Genomic DNA, 13,569 nt, shown 5'->3' with positions numbered 1-13,569 from the left:
AATCCGTCACTCAAAAACACACCGCCGCCAACCTGTCTCACCCTACTGTAACCTGTCTCATGCCCCAACAATCCCAATGACAGGACACAGGATCTTATTAGGGTTGCAGAGCCTGCCGCGGACAAGTAGGGCCTGCCCAACGCACAGGTAGGTAAACCAGCCTCAGTCTTCTGAGAGGAGGTGGTTAGGTTCAGGAGGGGTTAGGGTAGAAGCAGAACAGGGCCTAAGAGGATGTAGGTTAGCCAAAGTGTTGGTATGCTATCTGTCCTTAGACAACCTGAAGTTGTTTACATAAACTGGTATTAACATTTATGAATTGCTTATGAATGTGTGATATGGTCCTTATGTAGGGACACGTAGTAAAGCATTACGGATAAAGTAATATCCAAAACATTCAGAAATATTACCTTTCTGGAGAAGCAGAGAGTTGTGCAGTTGACAACAGGTTGTAGTGCAGACTTTATTTGACAGTAGGATGTCAGCAGAAGAAAGGCTGGAACCACCAATGTCAACTCCCACGAGTCACCTCAATATGTCAACAACATGTCTCACCAGTCAACCCTGCAGTAAAGACTGTCAATACAATACACACCCACATTTACCATAGACAGAGTTAGACTGACAGTGATGTGGAACTATCTACAGCAACACAATAAATAAGCACTGTTAATGTTGACAACAGAGGTTTAATATGCTGTCAAATTGATGAAGGATTTAATGTTGCATTATGTCTTCTCACTGGATGAAGGAGAATTCTCCACTCCGTGCGTCAGAGACGCCTCCTCTCCCTGTTTTCAATGGACATGTGGGAATTGAATTCATTGTGTAGCGGACTGCAGTGTGTCACGCTCCACCCTTTCTATTATCATCGTTAACAACTGTATGTGACATGTTTACAAGTCCTCTCATTTGGAATCATTGCATCAGCTATTTTCTCCTTCTGTATGTGATCAGTCATGAGAAGCTTCTCCCTTGTGGTCGAGGAGAGTAATGCATGTCAGAGATCAGTAGCGTCTTGGTTAGAGAGAGAGTAAGCAAGAAAGAGAATGAATGAATACACAGCAATTTGGCCCGTGTTACCTCAGTGGAGTGTAAAACGTTCCCATCAAAACCACTCCCATCATTATCAGATTTCCCAGCATGCTCTACAGCAGGTAGAATTTTTTGGGATTGTTTTTAATATCTGTGTTTTTACATGTACATTGATTGATTGATTGAATGATTGATTAATCTGATGCTACACAAAGATAAATAACATAAATTTTTCAAAACTAATCCAATCAGTTAGTCAGATTTATTGCACTGAAAGGGTTGTTCCAGTTTAAATGGTTTAGGTTGTCTCCTCACAATTTTTCTAACCCTGATACTGAATGCAGGTTGTGGTTGACAAAAAAGTCAAACTATTGGCTGGATTCCAATAGAAATTATACATCTGTAATGTGGCCTATAATCCACAAGGTTCCTAACATCACTGTGTATGGGCAAAATATGGCCATCAAAGTAAGGCCTTATGATATAGTTACTGTATTTTCCTAAAAATTTTAATTTAATGCAAACATTTGGCTATAGTATGAACTCACTCAGTGAAGTCCATAGGACTGTAAACGAATGAATTCAACAACCATGTGTCTGTTACTAACAAATACAGTCATGGGTGGTAACTCTCGAAAAGGCAAGGCAAGACACACCGGGAAAGTATATTGGAGGCATGGCTTAGTGGGGGCGTGGCTTTCCATTTGCTGTTTTTGGCCACCCGCAAGTGGAAATGTTGTACCAGTTTAAGTGGTCTATGGTTATGTTAATTATAGGCTTGTCATGTCTGTGGCCAGTTCTGAAGTCTTTGTAAACGCTTGTGTAAGAGCGTGTGGCATTAATGAAAATGTTATTGTAATGTTCTTAATCCAACATGAGCAACCTTGTCAAGACATAAAGATCTCTTTGTATAATGGTTAAATATACTATATGTGGCTTTATTACATGACACTATTGGTGTAAACTAAATACACTAACTAGTGTTACAAAATACTCTATGAGGTGTTATTGCGTATCACTAAAAGTGTTAATTCCATAACACTGACAAAGTGTAACAGCGCTAAGCACATTGTTAATTTAACACTGAAGGTGTTATTGCATAGACACTGGCCCAGTGTTAAATTTAACACTGGAGAATATGCTGTGTAGCAGTACATTACATTGAATGTGGGGGGGTGAAGAACACATCTATTGTTGCTATTCACTGAATATCATGTTTGTTGACTCGCACACCAATTAATGGCATTGGCTGTTATTGCATAGGCCTCTAGAGGGTCTTTATGCTATATGTTTCCCTTCTCGCTTTTGAGAAACATTTCAAATGGATGCTGAGTAAAAGTAATCCTAAAAAGCATTGAGCAAAAGAGCACCTTTAATTTTCAGCTTGGTGGAATTGGGTTTTTAAAGCTTAAGCCATTGGTGTGTGGTGAGTTTACCCATCCACGTGTTGGCAAGATTAGTTATTATTGTTAAATGCAAATAGCCTCTCATGATCCCCGCATTGGATGAATTATAGCTTGCATCCCCCCACTTTGAAAGAAATAATTATATACTGCCTTATATATTCATTCAACTGAATTGAGGCCATGAGAAGAATGGGAAACAGTTTCCCTTTTTCTACATATCACCCTATTCGGAGGGAGTGGAGACTAGAGAGGAGCCGCCACAGTGCACAGATGCTTTTCAAAGGCCTTATGCCAAACATGCCCCCTGTGTGGTGATTGGTACAGCGATTTGGTAAATATTTGATAGCATGGCCTCATGTCTTTGAATCGTTGGTTCCTTTAGGAGTTGTTTTTAGGTCAGTCTGAGAGACCGTCACTGTTGATACAGGACATTACAGGACGTGATAGGAGGAGTGTATGTTTGAAATTGACCCAGTTCAAAAATACTTCAACTCTGTACAAAGTATGTCAAAAGATGGCGGCTCGCTGCTGCCTCTCGGTTTTTTGCCTGCAGAGCAATTACTCTCTATCCAGATTCAAGAGCTTTCATCCGTGTTAAACAATATGCCCCCCTCTGTGACTGAACAGAAGTGCCGAGGAGTGAGGAGAGAGAAAACACTAAAGGCAAAATAAAGGTTGTTTACTTCAAGACATTGATTGAGCACAAAATAATAATATGATGGGGTGTAGACTGAGAATTACTTTAGCTGTTCAGTGAACTTAAAGATGATGAAGGTGGACCTGTATCGACTACTTATGATTAATAGTGTGTACTTGTTACGATAAACAGGATTCTTGACATGGGAACTTCTGTCTTCTGTCTTTCTCACCTTGCTTCAAAATTGACACTACAAAGTCATGGCAACTTGAAACCAGTGACATAACCATTTATGTATAGTACGATGGTGTCTGAGACCAAGGAGGCACATTTTTTCAGGTCAAGTAATACTGTAACCGATATGGGCCTAAAGGCTCTTATGCATGAATCTCTCAACATCATCATGCACCACAGCTTAAGGTGCCTTTTGTAACAGCAACAATATCCGTCATATCATGTCTCGTTTGTTGATAATAGTGCAATACTTGATTCAGTATAAGTGGGTCCATTGTCCACAGGCCTAGGCAGCCATGATGGTGATTGGACTGGATACAGTCAGACAGACAGAGGAGTGACGTCACCAGGCTTTATTAGCGTTGTGGGCATTGGGGAGCAGTTGACGCTATCTGTGAAGGCTCGTTGGGGACCCAGTTAATGGAAAACCGTTATGTAAATCCAATCGAATTAAAATTAGAACCACACTACTCACGTCTAAGGTATGCAGAGGGAGGGTGGAGGGGGTGGAGTGGGGGGTGTTAAATTATATTATTACTGCGGCTAATTTGCATAAACCAATCGACTGTAGGGCAGTATTTCCTTTCACCCTGGTATCAACTACCATTATTAAACCAAATAGGAAAAATTAGTCTTATTTTGTTTAGAGTTCGGATTTGATGAATGAAATCTGTTGGATGGCACAGATCTCTTCTTTCAAAATTAGTAATTATTTCATCCCACTACTTTATTTGGTTGGTCATACTTCAGCAGATATAGGTCAAAGTTCATAGTTTCTCATTATACATTTTTATGATCAGATCCTTTATGCAGCATTTATCCCTATTGAACATGACATGCATGGTGTAGACCAGGGTTCTTCAATTCCGGTCCTGGAGGGCCGAAACATCTTTGTTTTTTCACTCCTGAGTGGCGCAGTGGTCTAAGGCACTGCATCGCAGTGCTAACTGTGCCACTAGAGATCCTGGTTCGAATCCAGGCTCTGTCGCAGCCGGCCGCGACCGGGAGACTCATGGGCGGCGCACAATTGGTCCAGGGTAGGGGAGGGAATGGCCGGCAGGAATATAGCTCAGTTGATAGAGCATGGTGTTTGCAACGCCAGGGTTGTGGGTTTGATTCCCACAGGGGGCCAGTATAAAAAAATATATATATGTAATCACTAACTGTAAGTCGCTCTGGATAAGAGCGTCTGCTAAATGACTAAAATGTAAATGTTTTTCATCCTCTCCTTCTAATCAGGGGCTAATTCAGACCTGGGACACCAGCTGAGTGCAATTATCTACCAGGTAGAAATAAAAAACAGACGTGTTTCGGCCCTCCAGGACCGGAATTGAAGAACCCTGGTGTAGACTATACATTGTCATCTTCCTCTAGAACACGTGTCAAACTCATTCCACAGAGGGCTGAGTGACTGCGGGTTTTCGCTCCACCCTTGTACTTGATTGATGATGGTCACTAATTAGTAAGGAATGCCCCTCACCTGGTTATCTAGGTCTTATTTGAAAGGAAAAACCAAAAACCTGCAGACACTAAGCCCTCCGTGGAATGAGTTTGACACCCCTGCTCTAGAAATTAGGTAAGAACCTCAGTGCACATCAGTTTTCCTAAGGACTCGTATTGTCGTATTATCCTCACAGTTAATGGTGCGTTCAAGACAACTGGGAAAAAACGAAGTCAAAAAACGAGGTCAAAACATGACATCAGTGATCTTCAGGTCGGAAAGTCAGAGATTTCCGAGTTCCCAGTTGTTTTGAAAACGGCATAAGTAGCGAGCTATCCCGTCATAATGACAGGTATTCTCTCAATCGACAAAAGCAGCAGGGAGATCATTGTGATGGTAACACACATACAGCGCATGAAATCATTCCAATCTTTAGTGTTGAGGCCTCCACTGTGGCCTCCATTGCCTCCAAATGCATCTGACGGGTGACGGCATGTCAAATCTCTCTGATTCCTCTGAATGGATTAAAAATGAATAATCAATTATGCCTGCCTGCCTGCCCGCCTGCCTGCTTCAAGTTTAAGGCCGTAAGACCCAAGTGTTTACTATCTGTTTATGACTGATTAACCTCTAAAATTAGATGTGTGACAAAGGGCATATGGCCTTAAAGGTTGAACAGCACCTTAAATACCGGAGCAATTTAGGCTTAATCCCAAATGGCTCCATATTCCCAACATAGTGCACTACGTTTGACCAGAGCCTTATGGGCCCTGGTCAAAAGTAGTGTACTATGTAGGGTATAGGGTGATATTTGGAATGCTGACTCAGTCTCATGGAAAACAGCACCATGGGACATATCGAATTACTGTGCATCACTGCACGGCAGTGACATCAACCCCAGCTATTTTAGAGCATGGAACAGTGGGCATTGTGTGTGTGGATTGTGGATTCCTACCTGCGCAATGCCCGATGTGAGGGTGGGTGGGTTTTGTGAGTGCTTGTTTATTTGCGTGTCTGCATACCTGTGTGGGTGTGTATATCACAAAACACATGTCTCTGTGTCATATGCCAAGAAATGGCCTGTCCCCGCGCCCTCTGATTTTCTCACGTGTGCCGGACGCCACCAACTTGACTCAGGTCTCTAAACAGAGAGATACAGTAGTTACCTAGAGAGTACCATCCTTCCTATCACCAGGCCCAAGACTACACTACACTAAAGTAAGTGGCACAGTTAGCCATTACATTACCCAGAGTAATATCCATGTGTAATTAGGCCTGCGCTACTGAGCTCAATGTGTTATCATTTAAAAAACAGAGCCTCTGGCTGCATGGCTCCACTGAATCATAGTGTCAGACAGCCCCATAAAATGCTCAGTTAAACAATTATGTGCTTTTATAGCTGCCGCACCTGACCGTGAGAACATCATAAGGCTTTGTTGTCTTTGGAACTGGTCTTGGGAATATTACACACAAATGATTTAGATTTTATCAATTGAAAAAAAATTAACATGTTCTTTCAACACTCAACCTACTTTTCTGCTTTGGTTAAACCTGATAAATAACATACGATTCAGTGCTTGCAATGAACATACAATCATTGAAAATAGAAAAAAACTGAACATGACGTTCACTCTCACGGGTGGCCAAAAAGAACAAACTTAAAGCCATGCCCCCAATAGGCTACGCCTCTAACTCTTCTGATAGACTTCTGTCGCTACATTCCACCCAACGCTATGTAATGCGAATGTGTACAATGTTTAAAAGCTTTCATTTTATTTTTGTATTTCTCCTGTATGTTTCCTGAAGGAGAAAGCCTCCACTTCTATGTCAAACATAATCAAATGAAAACACTATAGTAAATGTTACAGTAATGTCTGCAAAAACACTACAGTAAATACTATAGTACACTACAGTCCGCAAAAACACTATTGTAAATACTACAGTATAGTACAATGCACATAAAAACTTTGTTTTTACTCATATAACTCTTCTACATGTCAAAATAAAGTACCATTCTGCCCCTTTATGTCTATATCAGGGCAGTCAGTCAAGGGTTGAGGACAGGGTAGGGCAGGGTCCACACACACACACACACACACACACGTGATGATCAAAATGTGGCCAATGTGTGTTAGGGAGGCGTAAGAGGGGGGCCTATTTTAGAGAGCCATTCACATGAGCAGCAGAAGCCATAAATCAATCATACAAAATCATAAACCGCTTTTTCCTGCACGACATCACTACTACACTTTCACTCTCTGATTGGCTTCTATTTTAAAGGTAAGTTATCCGATCGTCTCAGCTCAGTCTACGAAAACAAATAATATTCTGAGAAGTATGTGAGAGCAATTAAAGCAGATAGGTCTTTTGAATGTTTTAAGTATTTTAAAATGTTTGGTTAAGACCATTGTCAAGAGCAATCTGCCATGTAAAATAGAATTTGGGTTTACATTGTTCAAATGGGAAATGTGTTCGCTTTTCAGGGAAGATTTCCTAGAAGTTAACAATACACAGATTAAGTTTCAGTAGTTGCCAGCAGTTGATTGTGTGTACAGTTTGTGTTTACCTAATTGTGGCTAGTGTGTTCATGCTTAAGCGGTCACACCTCATATCTTCGCTCATATTTACAACGAGGAATTCTCGTAAAAAAAATGTATTTTATTGGTGTTAGACCTGCTTGGTCGTAAATTGGGACATTGCTTTTGAATCCCCTCCCAACGTTACTCAGTGGCGGGAGCAGGCAACGACGTGTGTGTGTGTGTTGTGTGTGTGTGTGTGCGCGTGCGTCTGTGTGTGTGTGTGTGTGTGTGTGTTTCCTTTCGTGTGATGTGTGAGGAGCCCAGAGGGTTGGTTTTAACACAGGGAGCTAATAAGGCTTCTCTACCAGGAGAACAGCATGTCACCGGAAAGGTCACAAGTTTGATCCTTCCTTGTAATGTCACAATGGTGACATTAAAGCAGACAGTATTTTTACTCAATGGACCTCAGTTATTTGGTGGCCAGGTGCAGCAGACACTGCAGCAATGCCCTTGGTCGGTCAAAATCTCACCTCGCATAGTAGCTCATGCTAGCACCAAAGGTGATAATGGCTCAAGGGTATAGCACCTCACACTTCAGGGGAGAGGAGAAATTCTGAGAAAATGTAAGGAGAAATAAAAAAGGATCTTGGGTACTGAAAGCTTTTTCTCCTTCATCGTTTTCTATCATCAGACAATTCCATCCAAGGACCCTATTAACCTTGACAGTGAACCCCTGCTCTCTGGGTAATAAAAGAGCCAAGGTCAGCCTCTTTTATCTAAGTCAGGACATGAGGACCTTGTGGGGGACCTTGATTATCACCCAGATAATCACAACTGTCTTTTCCAATAACTTCTATGATAAGAGTGATTTCTGTTCTATTACAGTAGCTGATAATAGTCACAAGTCTAATACATGCATGATGGTAACCTATTACATTATTTTCATATGTGATAATTGTTCCTAGTATGATACATTGACTCTTAAATCTCAGATACTTTCCATATGATGTCTAGTGTTGTGAATGTTCTGCCAATAAACCTCTGACCACAACTATGTTGGCTCCCCAGCAGTACTCATAAACCAGAACAGCCATGTCTGAGGGGTGAGTCTATAACTGTCACACTCTGTGCCTTTCAATCAATCACACAACTATGGAAATGTTGTCAATACGGGACAGAAAATAACGCCTTCTTTCGATTTGTTTGTTTGTTTGATTGCAATATGTTGAAACAGACCGGTAAGTCAGTTTTGGACATATTTTTCCCCCTCATACCCTTTGTTGTGGCAGTTTAAACCTCATAACTTTGCTTTGTTGTGCACAATTAAACCTTTGTAATGGTCATTTGATACGGTATACATATGCTATGCAGGCAGTTATCATGTCATGCTTCTGAATAGCCACACTGAAATCTTGGAAACAGCTTGTGGGACTTAACATGTTAGACATTACAAGCTATCATCAATTACTGAGTAATTGTTGTGTCACAAGGCCATTTGTCTCAGGCTAACTGATAATCATATAAATTATCCCAAGACCACTGCAGCATTATCCACATGGAAGGACTAATTTGGTATCAATACCAAGCCACATACACAGTAGAAATGAGCCCCTTGCTCTCTAAGACTGTGCTTCAATTAAGTATTTGGTGATTTGGTGGCTGAGCATTACATTCTATTACATTAGGAATCACAGCTCATCCTAATCAACAGAGACAGGTTGTTGTATGCTCTGTAGCTCCACTGTAATAGAGACCACATATGACTTTAGGCTAACGTCATCAGTGACTGTAATGAATGAGCCTACCTACATATGAAGATGTGCTAACATCATTAGTGACTGTAATGAGCCTGTTATATACCTGGCATGTCTCATCTCTCTTTTTCAGAAAAAGACAAAGTACTCAGCGACCCGCAGGTTACTGCTGAAGGTAGGTCGGTCTGATGGGAGTTTATTTCTGTATGGAAGTGAACAAGAAAATGTATTCATAGCATATGTATGTTTAGCATGCTGCATATGACTAGTACACATGTTCAGATCTAGGATCTTAATTTGACCTACAGTATATTGTCACAGCAAATAATCTGGATCCGGCCCACAAAGGTGTCCAATCCGGCCCGCGAGTGGTTTGAAACAAATATATATACTGTATATTATATACACTGAGTGTACAAAACAGAACAGCCTCAATTCGTCGACTCTACAAGGTGTCGAAAGCGTTCCACAAAGATGCTGGCCCATGTTAACTCCAATGCTTCCCACAGTTGGCTGGATGTCATTTGGGTGGTGGACTGTTCTTGATACACACAGGAAAGTGTTGAGCGTGAAAAATCCAGAAGCATTGCATTTCTTGACACACTCTAACCGGTGCGCCTGGCACCTACTACCATACCCCATTCAAAGGCATTTAAATATTTTGTCTTGCCAATTCACCCTCTGAATGACACAAATACACAATCCATGTCTCAAGTGTCTCAAGACTTAAAAATCCTTCTTTAACCTGTCTTCTCCCCTTCATCTACACTGATTGAAGTGGATTTAACAAGTGACATCAATAAGGGATCATAGCTTTCATCTGGATTCACCTGTTCAGTCTATGTCATGGAAAGGGGACTCAATATACTTTAAAATTACAAAAACCAAATTTAAAAAACAATGGATAGAGGACCAGTTTTTGCACATTTTGACAATGAAGAAATATAACCAATTTTCAGTGCGGCACTCCGGACCTCATTGAAGACTGAATGGAGCCCCGAGGGCAAAATGAGTTTGACACCCCTGGTTTAGTCTATAATGTTGATTGATCGGTGGTTAGGCTATGACCTGGCCAAAAGTAGGCTAGATGAAAAGTGCAATACTGTTAATATAACTGTGTGCTAGTGTGGGTTTTCAGTGAATTTATTAAAATCACAAAATTCTCAGCACCAAACAGTGATCAAATTAAGATCCTACATCTGTACACACACAACAACAACAACAACAACATACAAGTGCCTTGAAAATCATGTTCACCAAAACTGATTGCAATATAAAAGTCAAAAAACACTTGAAAACACAACATTTTGTACATCATTTCAACTATGAATTGTACTGTGTTATCATTAAGTTGTTCAGTCATGTTTCCTCATAGCAAAAACTACTGAAGAAAGCTGGCGTCTTGCTGGTCCTGGAGCAAAGCAACAAGGTGACAGAGAGGGAGAGCACCTTGAATGAGAGAGTACCACCGCTGAAACTCTCCGGCCTATCTGTGCAGGAGCTTCAGGTACACTAACATAATGCTAAGGTTCAAGTACCTACAGTATATAGTGCACTTCTATTGTCCAGGGTGTATATGGCTCTGGTCAGAGATGAGCAGTATTTCTGTTACATGTATTTGAAATACGTATTTCAATTTCTTTTGAGTATTTTGTCATTTGTATTTCACTGGCCTGAACTACAATCCAATGTATTTTGTAACAAGGTACAGTACTTTTGAGACCTGTATTTTTTTATTTTTTGTCAAATACAAAATACTTTTCTATACCATTTTTTTCTATAGCGGTTCACAATTTTGTGGCCACATTTTACCCTGCATTGGTATCAGAAGTCTGATGGCACTATGGTGTGATGAGAGTGTCTGGTAAATGACCAATATGTAAATGTGAAATGAACACTTGCAAAGCATGCAGGGCATTATTCTAATGAGCTTCACCCCAGAAACAAGGCCAATAGTAATACCCAGGTGCTTTGCAATTGTTGCTTTTTACGTAAACATTTACATTTTGCTCATTTAGCAGACACTCCTATCCAGAGTAACTTACAGTCAGTGCATTCAACTAAGGTAGATAAACAACCACATATCACAATCATAGCAAGTAATATGTTTTTTTGTTTTGTTATCATTACTGAGAATGTTGTTGTAGTGAAGGCATGTACTTTCAAATGTATTTTGAAAATACCTAAAATAACTGTATTTTGATTAAATACAATACTTTGCAAAAGTATTTGGTATTATATTTTGATACATTGGTCTTTAGAGTATTTTTTTATTGTACCAATATAGTATCTTTGCCCATCTCTGGCTCTGGTCAAAAGTAGCAGGGAATAAGGTGTTATTTGGGACGCAGATAGTAGCCATCCAAGCTTACATTGTCAGGACTTATTCCCTGGCGCGCTGTTGGTAAAAAACAGAATCTCCCTTTTTGTTTAGACATGTCAAAATCTAACTTTTTTGTAGCGCCCGGCTACCTGTCTCATTGAAGAGTGAATGGAATTTTTAAGTGGCGGCTTTTGTAGTTTGTTTGATGCATCCTCCCACAGTACGTTTTCAACAGTCCTCTGTGGCTTATAGATGACTGAGTCTTTTCTCTTCACAGGAGCTCTGTAAGGAACTGCACAGGAAATGTGACACAGTGGATGAGGCACGATACGATATCGAAGCAAAAGTGCTCAAGAATGAGAAAGAGGTTTGTTTTTTGTAATGTTAATTAAATGAGTTTACACTGTCAGACTCAGGACAGTTACCTGAAGTTACCTATGAAAGTGCCTCAAAGTATATTTTGTTGAAGATAACTATTTTTATATTGACTTCTATTGGTGATTTCAATATTCTAGAAGTTCCAAAAGTGCCACAAAATGCTTTCTTTCTCAAATGAAAGCATTTTGATTTTCATTGAAATGCCAAGACCCTAAATGGCAACATGCTTAGCTGATAAGGGTACAGGAGAGTGAACCTTTTTGCTGTATGAACATCTCAGCTCGCAGACCTGAATGCAAAGATCAACGAGCTGAAGGGGGGAAAGCGACCTAACCTCAAGAGGGTCAAGAAGTCTGCCGACGCTATGCTGGGGGCTCTGACTGAAGCCAAACTCAGCTCCAAGGCAGACTTCAAGTCCAACCTGAAGACAGTCAAGAAGGACAAGAAGGAAGAGGAGGTAAGACTGGGAAGTTTAGAAAAAAAACTCATGTCATAGTAATGTCATAGTTTACAGTGCTGTTTCTGCTGGTACTGTATTTCTTGGTACTTACTGTACTACACAAACATGTGGTAACAATGGGTTTGATTCAAATGATACTGATCAAGATACATAGTTCACTGGTCTTGTTGGTGTGTCTGAGTCGTGTTTGATCATCCATACTGTATGTGACCATGGTCACCAGGCCGTCATTGTAAATAAGATGTTTTTCTTAATTGGCCTGCCTGGTAAAGTAAAGGTTAAATTTTAAGGACTGTCCATTCTCTTCACAGAAAGCGGACCCGGGTGACTGGCGTAAGAATGTGGAGTCCATGTCTGGAATGGAGGGAAGGAAGAAGCTTTTCAATAGCTAAAACAGTTCAAGTACACTGGCTCTGTAGAGATATGTGGTTGCATTACCTGCTTGTTTACTAAATCATATAGGATTTTCATGAAAATATATTTTTGCAGTGAGATTGTGTGTTTTGGAGGAAAGTATGAAGTGATGTTTTTACACTAAAGACTGTGGGAACTATAAAGGCTGTGGGAACTAATCAATATTTTTATTAAAACGATTTAGTGTGGGCTACTTTAGATAATAATTTTTTGATTTCATGTTTGATTTAGATTCCTATAAAAAGAACATAGTACAATGTGGAACAACCTAATATACTCATCGTATTAGTTCATTTTGTAAATATTCAATTCCAGTTTGTTATTAAAACACCAATTATTCTGTTTTGAATTAACGTTTTGTGTGTCTGACAATATTGCTGATTAAAAAAAATATGGTGAAGGTAGTTGTCTTTCATGTTGTTTACCTTTGTCATAATGCAATATGAAATGCAATTCGCAAATATTTAATACACATACAGTGTAGATGCTGTTTATAACATGGATAAGCCACTGAATTTGATTTTCAAGAGCAGTTCTCCTTTCAGACTGTGGGTGACACTGCTGTTGTACTGTTTAATCAAGGTTGCCATTTTCTCCTCTGTCACTTCAGTTCATTCCTATCACCACTAGGGTGTGTTATAGCATTACCCTTTCATTTAAAAGTTGACCTGTGGCTGGTTTGTGCTTACAAGGTATCATTCACTCTCACTGATCTTTGGTTATCAATGCCAAAGTCAGCAATTAGCATGATGATCACAATCTCCCCTGGGCCAAAGACTACTTGCAAAGTACGGAGACGTTTGAATAGTTGTGTAGTTCAGGTGAATTATACCTTGAAGTCATTAAAGTGACCGAAACTGGTTGAATTCAGCAGACATAAACATAATCACTTTCTAAAATGGGTACCATACTGCGACCAATATGCTACTACAAATGACCTATAAAACCACCCATAAGAGTGTCTAAGTCTA

General features: G+C 40.1%; 1 protein-coding gene across 1 annotated transcript; it reads left to right on the top strand.

The window, feature by feature from the left end:
* Positions 1–5,712: 5,712 nt before the first annotated feature.
* LOC311140031 (troponin I, slow skeletal muscle-like) lies at positions 5,713–12,948 on the top strand (the record flags this gene model as incomplete). Its single annotated transcript, XM_084175001.1, has 6 exons — positions 5,713–5,727; positions 9,157–9,198; positions 10,399–10,530; positions 11,624–11,713; positions 12,005–12,181; positions 12,496–12,948. 6 exons carry the CDS (start codon positions 5,713–5,715, stop codon positions 12,574–12,576), a joined length of 537 nt encoding a protein of 178 aa, XP_084031127.1. The 3' UTR covers positions 12,577–12,948.
* Positions 12,949–13,569: the final 621 nt, after the last annotated feature.

Source organism: Coregonus lavaretus (genome assembly GCF_964263955.1).
Source record: "Coregonus lavaretus genome assembly, chromosome: 13".
NCBI classification, from domain to species: domain Eukaryota; kingdom Metazoa; phylum Chordata; class Actinopteri; order Salmoniformes; family Salmonidae; genus Coregonus; species Coregonus lavaretus.
This window is presented reverse-complemented; position numbering and strand designations above follow the sequence as displayed.